This window comes from Chiloscyllium plagiosum, unplaced genomic scaffold (assembly GCF_037043375.1).
Source record: "Chiloscyllium plagiosum isolate Xiang-an unplaced genomic scaffold, Cpla_swu_hap1 HiC_scaffold_2, whole genome shotgun sequence".
Taxonomy (NCBI): Eukaryota; Metazoa; Chordata; class Chondrichthyes; order Orectolobiformes; family Hemiscylliidae; genus Chiloscyllium; species Chiloscyllium plagiosum.
The window spans coordinates 106564471-106578850 of record NW_028270140.1 but is presented as its reverse complement, the minus strand read 5'-3'; the positions used below and the strand labels follow the sequence as shown (position 1 = coordinate 106578850).

Here is a 14380-nt window from a genome sequence, read left to right as displayed (position 1 = left end):
AGTAGTGTTAGTGGTATAAACCCAAACTTGAAAGGTGATCGTGAAGGCAGCTTTTTAAAGTGCAGTAATCTGTTGGCTCAGTTCCACCAGGGAGATTTTGCTTTCACAGTAATGAGACAAAGTGCTGGGCAAAGCAGAAGGGTAGGAGGGAGAGCATCATCCAGCGGGCGGGCGCATGCGCTTGTCTGCCCTGTCTGGGAGCCCCCAGCGGCAGTGCTGTCTGTGTTGTCACTGCCAGGAACCGGGAGGTAGTTCAGCAGCTGGCTGCAGGGCTCTCCACCGATCCTCAGGGGATCGCGGAACCCCGCTGCAACACAAAACCAAAAACACCACCGCAAGTGAGTTCAATCCAGATCGGGCATTGATCGCCCTTTCCATCGAGGCTTGTTTATTGCGAGTGCGGGAACCTCGCGGAATAAATCTGTGTCAGAAATAACGGGATTGATGGAAGCAGGAGAGAGAGAAAAAAAGAAATCACAAAATACATCGAGTGCATTTATGTCGGTTGTAGCATCTGGGAAGAAAATGGAATGAGAATTCCTCCACCTGCTGAAGGTGGAGCAGGAATGGAGCTCCTTGCAGCACAGACAATAATAATTTTGTTTAGGCTGTCTATTTTGTTCCATGTCGAGAGTGAGTGGCTGCACTGTGTGTGTGTCTGGGATGGGGGTGGGCGGTATTGAGTGATCCTGTCTCCAGGCAGTGGGGACCAGCACCTTTCCGCATCGATGTTTCAAACCTAACCCCAGTGCAAACAACACTCCAGATCCCTCTAAATTCAGGACCTTTCTGAGGAGCGTTTCGTAGAGAATACCAGATTCGTTCTTTGACTTTCAGTCGTTCAAATAAACTCTGATGCCGTGAGAATGTTCCGCTGTAACGGCAAAGCGACAGCCGATGTTCGCGTGTAATTGCTGGGAGCGGTTGTTCTGAGGATAGCGTTACTTATTGGTTAAAGTATCGAACTAATTTATAGTCAGCGCCTCGGCGTGAAACCGGGTATTCAAAGCGAATATATCTTCGAAGCTGTCAGTTCTATAGTGTGAAGTAACTATAGTGTGAAGTTATACTTTTATAAATGTGGCTAAGGAATGCTGTAAAATAATACTCTAAATTCCATTGTCCTGCTGCTACCTGAATATTTTTACAGACCCTTTTTTGTATAAAAATAGTGTGGAAATTTTCTTGCAAAACAAGTAACTATCATTTTAATCGCGCCGTGTGCAGCACTTTTGCAATCGCTGCGATATATACTAAAATAGAAATGCATTTGGATAAATCTTAAAAAGGAAATTTAAGTACGTTTTTATACTGAAAGTTAACTTTATTTGGTGCGATATGCTAGCCGGTCAGTGCACGGAATTGAACAGCGCTGAAGACTACCTTGACGTAGAAAATTACAACTAACCTAAGGTTTACCAAATGGTAGGGACATTAAAATAACATTAGCAATTACTATATTTGTTCTGGAAAACATACAGTTGGACTAGGACAATTCAAGGTAACAAGCAAAACATAATTGCAGAACCTTAGTTATTGAGTTCTGAGAGAGAATTTATCATGAAAGTCAGTGGACATAAATCAGTGTTCAAATTTATAATTACAAAGTGAAGTCATTTGATGCTATTTGTTGTAAAAAAAAGTTAGGGAAATTAGGATATTGGTGTTCTCTATAACTTAACTTGGCATTGAATGATTTAAGCCTTAAAATGTGGAACAAAGTAATTGTATTTTTGATTCTGAACTTTTGTTGCATATGTAAGTCTATACTCTTATCAGATCAAATGTTTACACTATCAGCTTGCAAGGTTAAGTTATTTGGAAGAAGTCTTGGGATAGTAAACCGAATTTGAGCTGTAGATGGGGCCAGTTAAATCCTCCTGCAGTCATAGAGACATCCAGTCCCTTCCAGTCTAACAGTATTATTTACAGATTACAAAGAATGCTGAAAGTTACAGGACCATAGGAAATGAGGAGTGCCTGATGGGTGAGTTAGCAGGGACAACCAGAAATCAAGTTCAAATATGAGCACAATAATGCCAAATTATATGGACATAACAGGGCTAAGCTGATGCTGATGAAAACTTGAGCTTGACTCTTCCAGTGGCTGATGCCATCCTGATACCTTGATCAGATAACAAGCTAATATCTTAGGACCCAGAAATGATGACTATTGTACATTTTATTTAACAACGTGAGCATGCATCCATCTCATTCCCATTATTGTTGTTGTTAACATCATCATTAATTTTCATCACCAACCTCCACCAGTGGTGCCTCCACTCAATTCCCTTATCCACAAACAATGAGAGACACAAACAGTGCTGTTTGTTACTGATGTATGTTTCCTCTACAGATTAAGTGAATGACTTAAACTCACAAAATAAGGAGGCTATACTTGAGTCTGGGGACTTGCATTTGCTAAATAAATGAGTTTGTCACTGTTTAATTCCTGGGATTTGGGTATCACTATTATTTATTGGTCACCTCTATTTACGCTTGAGAAAATAGTATAATTTCTTCATGAACTGCTGCAGTTCATGCCCATGAATGTTGTTAGGTTAGGAGCTTGAGAATTTTAACCCAGAAACAGTGAAAGATTGACAATACATGACTGAGCTAGGATGGTGTGTGACTTGGAGGAGAACTTGAAGCAATGGTGTTACCCTGTGTCTGCAGTACTTGCCTTTCTTAATGGTAGAACTTGTGGTTTTGGAAGGTTGTGCTAAAACATTTTTGACCTATTGCTGCAGTGTATCATGTATGTGCTGCAACCAAATCCGAAACCAAAAGAGAAAATGCTGGAAAATCTCAGCAGGTCTGGCAGCATCTGTAAGGAGAGAAAAGAGCTGATGTCTAATGGCTGTACAGCTATTTATGTTGCACACATTGAGACAAGTGGTAATTATTTCATCACTTCTAATTTGTGCCTTTATAGATGAAGAAACAGTTTTGAAATGCAAGGATATGAACCGTTTAATACAATTTTCTTTAACCTTTTAAATGGCTTGTCAAGCAGAGTAATTTATACAGCTTTGAGAATTGACATCCTCAGGCTGTTGATGGTAGAGAACAGCAATGATATTGGCAGTGATTGCCTAAGAAAGTTGGATAGATCCAATTCTGTTAAAGATGGTCATTGCATGACACTTTCTACTTATCTCTGAATGTCATCTGAGCCTTGCTGAATTGGACATGAGTGGCTTCACTATGTGAGGAATTGCAGCAATCAATAAATAATTCAATCAATGTTTTTGATTTCAGTAGCAGATGATAAACTTGATAAACTTTTGAAATGCTGAAATGACCACAAGCACCTTCATTTGTGTGAAGCGTGACTCCAACTGCTGGGGAATTTTCCTCCAGATCTCCATTGACATCAGTTTTGTTAGGGCTTCTTAGTGACAAGCTTGGTTAAATGCTACTTTGATTTCAACAATCATTCCCACCTCAGCCATGGAATTCAATTCATTGCATATTTAAAATAAGGCTGCAATAATGGATGGAAACCAAAGATGAGCTGATCATTGGTGAAGTAGGTGTCACTTGCAAACACTGTTACCTTCTCCCTTGATCCCTTTAGTGATGATTGAGTTGTTAGGACAGAAGCTGTCTGTGTAAGATTTGTTCATTCTCTGGGTCAGACATCCTTGATCAATTTTTAATATCAGACAATATGTTAATGATGTGGTTGTTGTGGAATAACGTGGTTAGTACCACAGCAGAGTTCTTTGGCATATTGCTGAGATTTATGGTTGTTGATGTGTCCTGTGTATTTAGCTCTTCTTCATTTCACATGAAGTGATTTAAATTTGAAGATTGATTTGTTCTGTGATCATGGTGAGTTTGCAAGGAGGATGTGAAGAACAATATACTGAAGACTAATGGATGAAGATGGTGACAAATGTTTCATCCTCTTTTGTTTGCACACATGCCAGACTCTGCCATTATTACAGATAGCACTGCTCGTGGAGCATCTTGTTGTTAGTTTCTTAATTGTCCACCACCTGACTATCACAGGACTGCAGAGCTTTGGCTAGCCTGGTTGTGTATCTGTTTAGCTGTCTAACTGTGTCGATGTGCATTGAAGTTTACTCAGAGAGTCTGAGTTGCTATAACAACATGTACTTTTGCATATATGATGGAGCTGAGGATTGTGATGGTAGAATCCCCATCTTTCCTTCCACTGCAAGAGCAGCCTCTCCTGCCCTTAAAGCTTGCCTCTGCTATTCTAAAGACTTTTTTTTCAAGCAGTAGAGGGAACCAAGTATGTCGATGAACTGGGGACAAGATCTGTGTACAAATGGAGCTTTCACTGACAACAAGTAGCTGATTGGTTTGGGGATTACTGACCAGTTCTCAGTGACTAAAGGCTTTCTGCCTGCAGCAACTGTGTGAATGGTATCCAGGTAGCTTAGCTGCTGGGGTTGTGATTGTTATTTTTGATTCATTCATCAGCCTTGGTGGCTGGGCCAGCACTTATTTTTCTTCCTTTTGCCTTTGCAAAGGTGGTGGTGAGCTGCCTTCTTGAACCACTGTAGTCCATGTGCTGTAGGTAGATACACAATGGCATTCAGGAGGGAATGCCAGGATTTTGACGCAAAGACATTGAAGAAGCGGTGATATATTTCCAAGTCAGGATGGTGAGTGACTAGAGGGGAACAAGCAGATAGTGGTGTTCCATGCAACTACTGCCCGTGCCCTTAAATGTAGGTTTGGAACGTGCTGTCTGAGGAGCTTATGTGAATTTCTGTAGTGGCTCACACTGCTGCTACTGAATGTTGGTGGTGGAGGGAGTCATGTTTGTAGATATGGTGTCAGTAATATGAGCTGTTTTGTCCAGGATGGCGTAAAGCTTCTTGAGTGTTGTTGGAGCTGCACCCATCCAGGAAAGTGGGGAGTACTCATCACACTCCTGACTTGCACCTTGTACTGTAGATGGTGAACAGGCTTTGGGGAGTCAGGAGATGAGTTACAACCCACAATACTTCTAGCCTCTGACCTGATCTTGTTGCCACTATATTTATAATGCTTATCCAGTTCAGTTTCTGGTCAATGGTAATTCCCTGATGTTAATATTGTGAAATTCAGTAATGGTAATGTCAATAGGCAGTGGTTGGATTCTCACTTATGAAGATGGCCACTGCCTGGCATTTGTGTGGCATGAATGTTACCTGTTCTGGCAGAAGTAAACACATCTCTAAAAGGGAGAAGTCTTTTCTGTCTTTTCTGTACAGCAACAAGCATCATCAGCATGAAAGTGTCCAGTTTGTTTCTCTTTTCTAGTTGCCGTAAGCTATACTCCTTCTAATTTTGATGTCTTTTGCAATCATTACCAAGGGGTCAGTGCTGGGAATAGTGAGAGTATACACTGATCGGTGTGTAGGGACCCTCAGAGTGGTTGCACAGTCATGCATTGGCTGTAAGCTGTGACATTTAATTGATAAGTCAAGAATTTTATAAATGTGAACCAGTCACCATGTGCCTCCTGTAAACAAGTGAAAATATCTGGAGAAAGAGGATTAAGAATCAGTGTTCTATTCAGCACAAGAATGATCTCCACAATCTTTATGGATAGATGCCACTAAACTGCTTTCTCAGTCTTTTCCTCTGTACATGTGTGTGCATGTGTGTGTGTGTGTGTGTGTGTAGAGGGATTTTTATGAGGGAGTAAGAGTTTCAACTAAAAGAGCTGTATGCTGATTATTTAATTGCAAAGTGATTCTTGTTATGTACAGAAACATGGTCTTTTTTTTTATGTCTGCCTGGATCTGAAAGACACCAAATAGGGGAATGCTAATTTTAATATCCCAAACTTTTTTGATAGTTCTGGGAATAGCAAGGCTTGTGTTCCAGTATGCAATCCCGGTGAGGTGTAACTGTTTATTGAAAGGAATGTTTGCAGGTAGATACTCAATTTATTAAGTTATGAATGTACTTTTATTGACTATTAAACACAGGAACTTTTGGAGTTACCCACTCTGCTACAAGACCTCCAGTAATGTCTGTGGTGTGCTGTTTTTGCTGTTAGGCATACATAATATTCATACCCTGAAATAAGTTTACTTGGTTGGCCTTTAAATTTTGGATAGGTCTTATTCTGCTTCCAGTCTGCTATTTTTCTCTTTAACCTAAATGGAAAATACAGCTAAATATATAGATATAAACCTAAAATATAAGATGCACTCATTAAAGTTATATGATGTTATTGAGTTCTTTGAGATGGTGACCAAACAGGGGGATGAGGGTAAAGCGGTTGATGTGGTGTATATGGATTTCAGTAAGGCTATTACTGATAAGGTTCCCCACAGTAGGCTATTGCACAAAATACAGAGGCATGGGATTGAGGGTGATTTAGCAGTTTGGATCAAAAATTGGCTGGCTGAAAGAAGACAGAGTGGTGGTTGATGGGAAATTTTCATGATAGAGTTCAATTACTAGTGGTGTACTGCAAGGATCTGTTTTGGGTCCACTGCTGTTTGTCATTTTTATAAATGACCTAGATCAGGGTGTAGAAGGATGGTTAGTAAATTTGCAGATGACGCTAAGGTCGATGGAGTTGTGGATAGTGCTGAAGGATGTTGCAGGTTACAGAGGGATAAAGATAAGCTGCAGAGATGGGTGGAGAGGTGGTAAATGGAGCTCAATGCAGAAAAGTGTGAGGTGATTTGCTTTGGAAGGGGCAACAGGAGTAAAGAGTATTGGGCTAGTGGTAAGATTCTTGGTTGAGTAGATGAGCAGAGAGATCTCAGTGACCATGTACATAGATCCCTGAAATTTGCCACCCAGGTTGATAGGGTTGTTAAGAAGGCATACAGTGTATTAGCTTTTATCAGTAGAGGGATTGAGTTTCAGAGCCATGAGATCATGCTGCAGATGTACAAAACTCTGGTGAGGCTGCATTTGGTCTATTGCATACTGTTCTGGTCATGGCATTATAGGAAGGAAGTAGAAGCTTTGGAAAGGGTGCAGAGGAGATGTACTAGGATGTTGCCTCGTATGGAGGGAAGGTCTTACGAGGAAAGACTGAGGGACTTGAGGCTGTCTTCGTTAGTGAGAAGAAGGTTGAGAGGTGACATAATTGAGACATACAAGATAATCAGAGGGTTAGATAGGGTGGACAGTGAGAGCCGTTTTTCTCTGGGTGATGGCTAGCACGAGGGGACATAGTTTTAAATTGAGATGTGATCGATATAGACAGATGTCAGAGGTAGTTTCTTTACTCAGAGAGTAGCGGGGTGTGAACTGCACTGCCTGCAACATTAGTATACTCACCATGTTTAAGGGCTTTTGAATGGTCATTAGAAAAACACATGAATGAAAGTGGAATAGTGTATCTTAGATAGGCTTCAGGTTGGTTCCACATGTTGGCGCAACATCGAGCACCGAAGGGCCTGTACTGCTCTGTAATGTTCTATGATGTAGAATGCCAAATAAATATTATTGCCCGTTGGGCTAATTTATTTTAATTCATTTCTTGCATTGTCAATTATTTCATAAATAATTAAATAAATGTTTTAATTAATTGAAATAATGCATCAAAAAGGTGATACTGGAATGATGCATAATCAGGTCATTTGCTGGTTCAGATCCTGAGCCAAATATTTCTGATATTGTTTTAATATAAACATTGAAATTATTCCTATTTTAGATAATTGTAGTAGCTGGTTGATTGGTATATTCACTTTGAAATATAATTTAAATGACCAAAATATTTTCAACATTGAATGAGGTTACAGTGCAAAACTCTAAATGTAAATTTAAGAGGTATTACATTTCCATAATTATTCAATATGTCAAGGTAATTAATAGGATTTTATTTCCTTATGTATTTGACCTATCCACAAGATAACTGTGAAATGGCAATATTTGTACAGAACAAAGATAGTGTTGTAAATGATAGCATGTTCTTATTGCTGTCTGAAGTGCTACTTTGTCCAGTCCTAAATATAGGCTTTTGAAAAGGTTAACGCAAATGACTATGCAGCTCGTAACTATGTAATATTCATGGGACTTGCGTAGGAAGGTGTGCAATAGCAGCTCATTTGTTGCTGGTTGGACTAGAAATACCAGGCAATTATTAATTGATGATCCTATTATGAAACAACGTCTCTGCTTCCAAAGGAGTAACACAAAGACTTTAAAATGACCTTTCTGTTTTGGCAAGGGGGCTAACCTTTCATCACATGACTTCTAAGCATCATGTGTCGCTGTATCAGTTTCAGAATCCAGTTAAGCATGGGAAGGAGAAAGGAATGCCAACTCATGCAGTGAGTGACCAATTAACATTAAAACGTTCCTGTGGCTTTTGAGAAATATTTACGTTATGTGAAACTTACTCTCATAATTTTAGTTGTCCTCATGTACTACATGAGGAAATGAACTGCTGATTTGCGAAAGAACTGACTGATTACCAACTATTTTGATGCCATTAAGTTTTTTATTCACAATTCTAAGTTGTGCAATTTGTTGACGACGCAAGAGTAGTAAAGAGGTATTCATGATATAAGTTGTATGATGAGGTCTTGCATCAGAGCAACTTGGGAATATGTGTAATAGATCTTGTACCATTGCATTAAATAAGATTCTTCAGCAATACCAGAATGATTCTGAAATTTATTATAGTTCATTCCAAAGTCCTGTTCAGAAGACTGTGGAAGAAGTAGAAGAGAATGCTGAAGTATAGAAGAGTAGTAAGCTGAAACTTACAGTTGAGCTATCCAGCCATGACTATAAAAAGGAAGCAAGAGTCCAAATACAAACCCAAAACATCTTCCATTAAGTCCTAAAACTGTTCCGTTCATAAAAAATACTATTTGTATATGCAAAGTAGTCATGCTTGCATGAGTTGAATAATGTTAGAATTTGCTGTGTGATTCCTCAAATACTGTCTGTTATTTTATTTTGTTATGTTACTACATTGTGAGTAATGATGCAGATATAAGGCACACTGTGTCTGTCGTGAATACTGAGCAGCTGAATGATTGTCATATTGCTTCTCTTTGTATTTACATTTCTGTGTGGCATGTAATACCTAATCTGCTACTTTTCAATTATTTTGTAATTGGAATGCATAAATGTGCTGACTGGTGCAGAGTTTCACTTGTTGAAATTGTACATAAACTTATGTAGTATACGCATCACCATTATTACATGCCAGCACCATTCAGTGGATCTGATCTTGTATGCTTTTAAACACATGCACAATCATTTGTACAGGAATGCATGATTGCTTGGATGTGGTAACATTGTCTCTTCTGATGTGTAACTAGACAAAGATCAGCTGTCGGGTATTTTCTTGACACATCCAATTATCTGCCTGAGAATTAATCTTTGTGTAAATGAGATTGCCTGTATCTGATCTTCAAGCACCCAGAAGCTGACAAAGTGTAAGAATTTGAAATTAATTCCAAGAGCAGTTTATGAAAATTTGTGTGAGATGTTTCTTCTGTTTCTGTCACCAAAATGTACCATTTATTTGCAATTTACTCCATTGTGAAGGAGTGTTAGACTTAGTCTCACTTTCTCAGATTTCATTGTGAACTACAGTGGAAAATGCAACTTAGATACATCATTGTCCATACCTAGATAACAGTCTGCTCTACACTCTTTTCTTTATTCTTCTGTAGGATAAAGGCTTCACTGGGAAGGTTAGCATTTGTTGCCCATCAGTAATTGCCCTTGAACTGAGTAATATACTGTTTCAGAGGCCAAATGAGAGTCAACCATATACTCTGGGTCTGGGGTCATATGTCCGTTACACATACAGAAGGCTGATTACCTGCCCTAAAAGACATTCATGAACTTCACATTATAATATTAGTGTCTGGTAATATGGGGCCAGGCCCCAAATATCATTATGATCTGGTTTGGAACCAGTGTTTCTTTTTTGTTTAATGCCCAAAAAAAATACAGAAATTGCTGAAGAAACTCACCAACTGTGGAGTGGAAAACAAAGTTGATGTTGAGAGTCCAGTGATCCTTCAGCAGAACTCCTGCAGAACTTCTGCAGTTCTGAAGAAGAGTCATTGGACTTGAAACGTTACCTCTGTTTTCTCTTCACAGATGCTGCCAGATCTGCTGAGTTTCTCCAGCAATTTCTGTTTTTTTCATGTTAAAGATCTTCAACATCCACAGCTCATGGTTTTATTTTACCTTTTTGTTTAAGCTGCACCAAATTTGACATCTCACCTACTTACTGAAAGTAAAAATCCCCTGAGATTCCATGGTGTAAAACCAGCAAAATGTATTTTACAATGCAAAGCTGGCAGGTTAAACAGCCGACTGCACCTATCCTGTGTTAATTCTCCATATTAAGATATGAGGTGAACATGAATTAATAGGCAAACAGTCATCAAATACACCCCAAATTACATGAGAAGAGGAGAAGGCCTTTCAGCCCATTGATTCTGTTCCACCATTTGAAATGACTATGGCTGATGCCTTTAACTCAGACAATTTTGACTCAGACTATTCCCATACATTTCAAGCCATTGCTAATCAGATATCCATCAAACTCTAATTTAAACATATTCAAACACTAAGCTTTCACAAATCTCTTTGATAGTGAATTCCACAGCTTCTCACTCTGTGTAAAATAATTTCTCCTGTCTTGATCCTAAATTAAAACCCCTTATTTTTTAAGTGTGCCCCAACCCCTGGTTCTTGACTCCCAAACCAGGAGAAACATCTGTATTTACTTTGTTACTTCTTTAAGTATTGTGTAAATTTCACTGAGGATCGCCTTTCATCCTTTGAAGCATTACAGGGGAATGCCCTAGTTTGCCTGTAGGACTGCTCCACTATTCTGGGAACAAAATGGTGAATCTTTGATACCTTCTGTCTTTAGCAGTAATATCCTTCCTGAGGGAAGGAAACCAAAAGTATACACTATACTCCAATCTTACTGAGTTTCTGTAGAATTGAAGCTGTACTTCAATCATCTTGCGATAAACACAGACATTTCGTTAGCCTCCCAAATAACTTGCTGCACCTGCATGTTAGCCTTAAGTGACTTAGTTACTAGGATACCTAAGTTTCTGTATATCTACATTTTCTAAGCTCTTGTCATTTAAGAAATACTCTGCATATCTATTCCTCATAACTAGATGAATACCTTATTTTTTCCACATTATATTCCATCCATCATGTTCTCACCCATTCTCAAAGCCCATCCAAATGCTTCTGAAATTGCTTTATGTCTTCCACAAAATACATGTTCTCTCTTGGCTGTGTATCATCCACAAATTTGGATATATATCATTTTATCTCTACATACATTGACATTTATATTATGAACATTTGGGGCCCAACATTTGGGGCCTAGCTATTTATTCTCTCAGTGCACTACTAGTCACAGCATGCCAATGTGAGAACAACCCATTTATACTGACACTTTGTTCTCTTCCTCTTCAATATTCTTGAATTCATACCTACCTGCTAAATTGCATTCATCTTCTATTCTTGACTTTCTTATTATTTTCATGCTTCTCCTTTTTATTCTGAAAAACCTCCGAATCCTCAGATTTACCACTATTTCTGGCAACTTTAAGTCTTTCAAGATGCACTGTGACAACTTTTCAAGCCTCTTTCATTAGCACCTTCCAATCCCACAGCCTCAAGCAGTGAGGACAAGGGTGACAGACAAATGGGAACGCCACCTACAAAGTCCCCTCCAAGTTACCTGCCTTGGAATTATATTTCTGTTCTTTCACTGTTACTAGCCCAAATATCTTGTAAGTTACTCAGGAACAACACTGTTCCGTTTGTATTCTACATGGCCTGCAGCATTTCAACAAGACAGCATTATCTTCGAAGAGCAATTACAGATGGGCAAAAAATAATAACTTTAAATGAAACTCACATTCCAAAACCGAATAAAACAAATTCATTTTGACAGGTATTTGAAATATCTCTACAGAGGCTGCTATCCTATCACCAAGTAACTGATCCAACTCTTTCAGAGCGAATGTATAGTCTGACATTCCTGTTCTTATCTGTCAGCCAGAGCTCCCTGATTGGACCAGATTAACAACCCCAGTCAGGGAACTCATATTCTATAAGGTTCACCTGGCTTACCTTGTCACTACAGTATTTGACTAATTGGATTGGAACAGGGTTTAATGGAGGATTTGGTCTTGCTGATGAAAGTTGTGGGGTGACAGGAGCGAAACTGGAAAGCACTGTGCGAAATTTAAAGAGAGGATTTTTTTACTGCATTCAAGGTGATGAGTGAAGATTCAAAGGTAGCTCAGTGAATGCTTCAACTTTGGAGACAGAAGAGCCACAAGCTGCTAATGTTGCAGGTTAGAGCTGGAAGTGAAGGAGGCAGCAAATGGCACGTAGACAGGGCATGAGTCATGAAATAAAGGAGTTTGATGTTTTAGCTGCTGGAATTATGTCTTTTTTTTAGTATCTCCTTTATAAGAAAAACTTTAAGCCAATGTAATTATAAGTTATTTATTAAGTTATTTATAAGTATTAATAACTTTGCATGATTTGAAAGTATTTACTCAATTTTGGGTTTGTGTATTTTTACTTATAATACTTATATTATTTGGTCCTATTTTGAACTGGTGTTGTTCTTCTGTTTTGTCTTTACAGGAATGCCTGCTGTTTCCTTGGTGGCTGAACTTGTTTTGAGTCTTTGTGTCACGGTCACTTTTGGAAATACAGAAGTTAAGCTTGCAGGTCAAACAAATTTTGTGGTGAATGAAACAAGCACTTCAGTTATACGCCTGGTTATTGAAAGGACAGGGCCACCAGCCAATGTCACTGCACTCTTACTGGTAAGACACTGAAATCATCTCATAGAGTCAAACAGCATAGAAACAGGCCCTTTGGTGCATCATGTCTGTGCCAACCAACAAACATCAAATTACACTAATCCCATGTACCTGCACTTGATCTATAACCAACTATGCCCTGGCATTTAAAGTGCTCATGCAGATGTTTCTTAAATTTTGTGAGAATACCTGCCTCCTCCACCCTCACAGGTAGCACATTCCATATTTCTACCACCCTGTTGGTGAAAATTATTTTCCTTAGATCTCCTCTAAACCACTTACTCCTCATCTTAAACATGCACCTTCTGGTCTTAGACACATCTGCCATGGAGAATCCTACTGTTGAACTAACTTGTCAAACTTGCAGACAGTGTTTGGTGCTATTTTGCACATCACAAATACTTGAAAGGGTAATTTGCCCGAATTGATGTTTGAGGAATTGGGACAAAATATGACTTTTATCCCAAAGCTCAGTGCTGTAAAGGGTGTATTTAAAATTAAAGTTATAATTCTTCATATGATTTTGGCAGAAGAGTTAAGTATATCAGTTTCTTTAAACTGTATTCTCCAAGGAAATTGGAGAAGCAAGAATTGATTTTCTTTTTGTCTGTGAGACGCGGACATTACTGCCTGGGCCAGTATTGTTGCCCATCCCTATTTCCTCAATAAGGTGGGGGTGAGCTGCTTTCTTGAAATGTTACAGTCCTGGGGATGTTGTTGCTACCATAATACTGTTGTGAAGAGAGTATCAGGATTTTGACCCAGTGACACTGAAGGAATAGAGATTTAGTTCCAAGTCCGCATGATGTGTGGCTTGGAGGGGATTTTGCAGGTGGTGTTCTCATGCATCTGTTGCCCTTGTCCTTCTAAATGGTGGAGATTTTGCGTTTGAAAGGTGCTGTTGAAGAAGCTTGGTGATTTACTAAAGTGAATCTTATAGATGGTGTGCCAGTGTTGAGGGGAGTGGTGAAGGTTCTTTTGGAAAGGGAGTACATTCTAAGTATTACAGGCTTTAGCATATGGCTCGCAACTTTCACTCAATGATGAAGCAAGGGCTTTTGTTGATTTCAATGACATATATTTATAGAGGCATAACACTATTTGGGCAACAAACTTCCCCTTTCCCAGCAACAATTTAATTTTGCATCAAGTTAAGGAAATATCTTAGTGTGCTGAAGTAATAGGATGAGCTGCCAATCCTCTGAAGTATTTCCATGCGACAAACCAGAAAGTTACAAAAGTAAAAGATGGCAGACCCCGGAAACAAAAACAGAAAATACTGGAATTATTTAGCAGGTCAGACAACATCTCTGGAGAGATTAAACAAAGTTAATGTTCCAGGTCTGTTCACTTTTATCAAAACAAAAGTTAAAAGTAATTAAAATATCACTTTGTAGGACTTTTACCATAAATCACAGAATCATTGAATTATTATGGCACTGAAGGACACCATTCAGCCCATCATCAATGCACTGGTTCTATCCCTAATTCTAATTGCCTGTTTTTACCCCATATCTCTGTATTCCATATATATCCAAATAAACTTTCAATACCCCCTTGAACGTTGCAATTGAACCTGTGTTTTCCACACTTAC

The 14380-nt window shown here is 38.9% G+C and overlaps 1 protein-coding gene across 2 annotated transcripts in view; it reads left to right on the top strand.

Moving 5' to 3' along the window:
• The first annotated feature begins 249 nt into the window (after positions 1–249).
• The window catches only part of adgrv1 (adhesion G protein-coupled receptor V1), a 571861-nt gene continuing 557730 nt past the window's right edge, over positions 250–14380 (top strand). For both annotated transcript variants that reach the window (XM_043709113.2, XM_043709105.2), the window contains exons 1-2: positions 250–338; positions 12604–12788. In XM_043709113.2, the coding sequence (XP_043565048.2) occupies positions 12606–12788 (183 nt within the window). In that variant the 5' untranslated portion in view covers positions 250–338; positions 12604–12605. The remainder of the gene's footprint in view (positions 339–12603; positions 12789–14380) is intronic.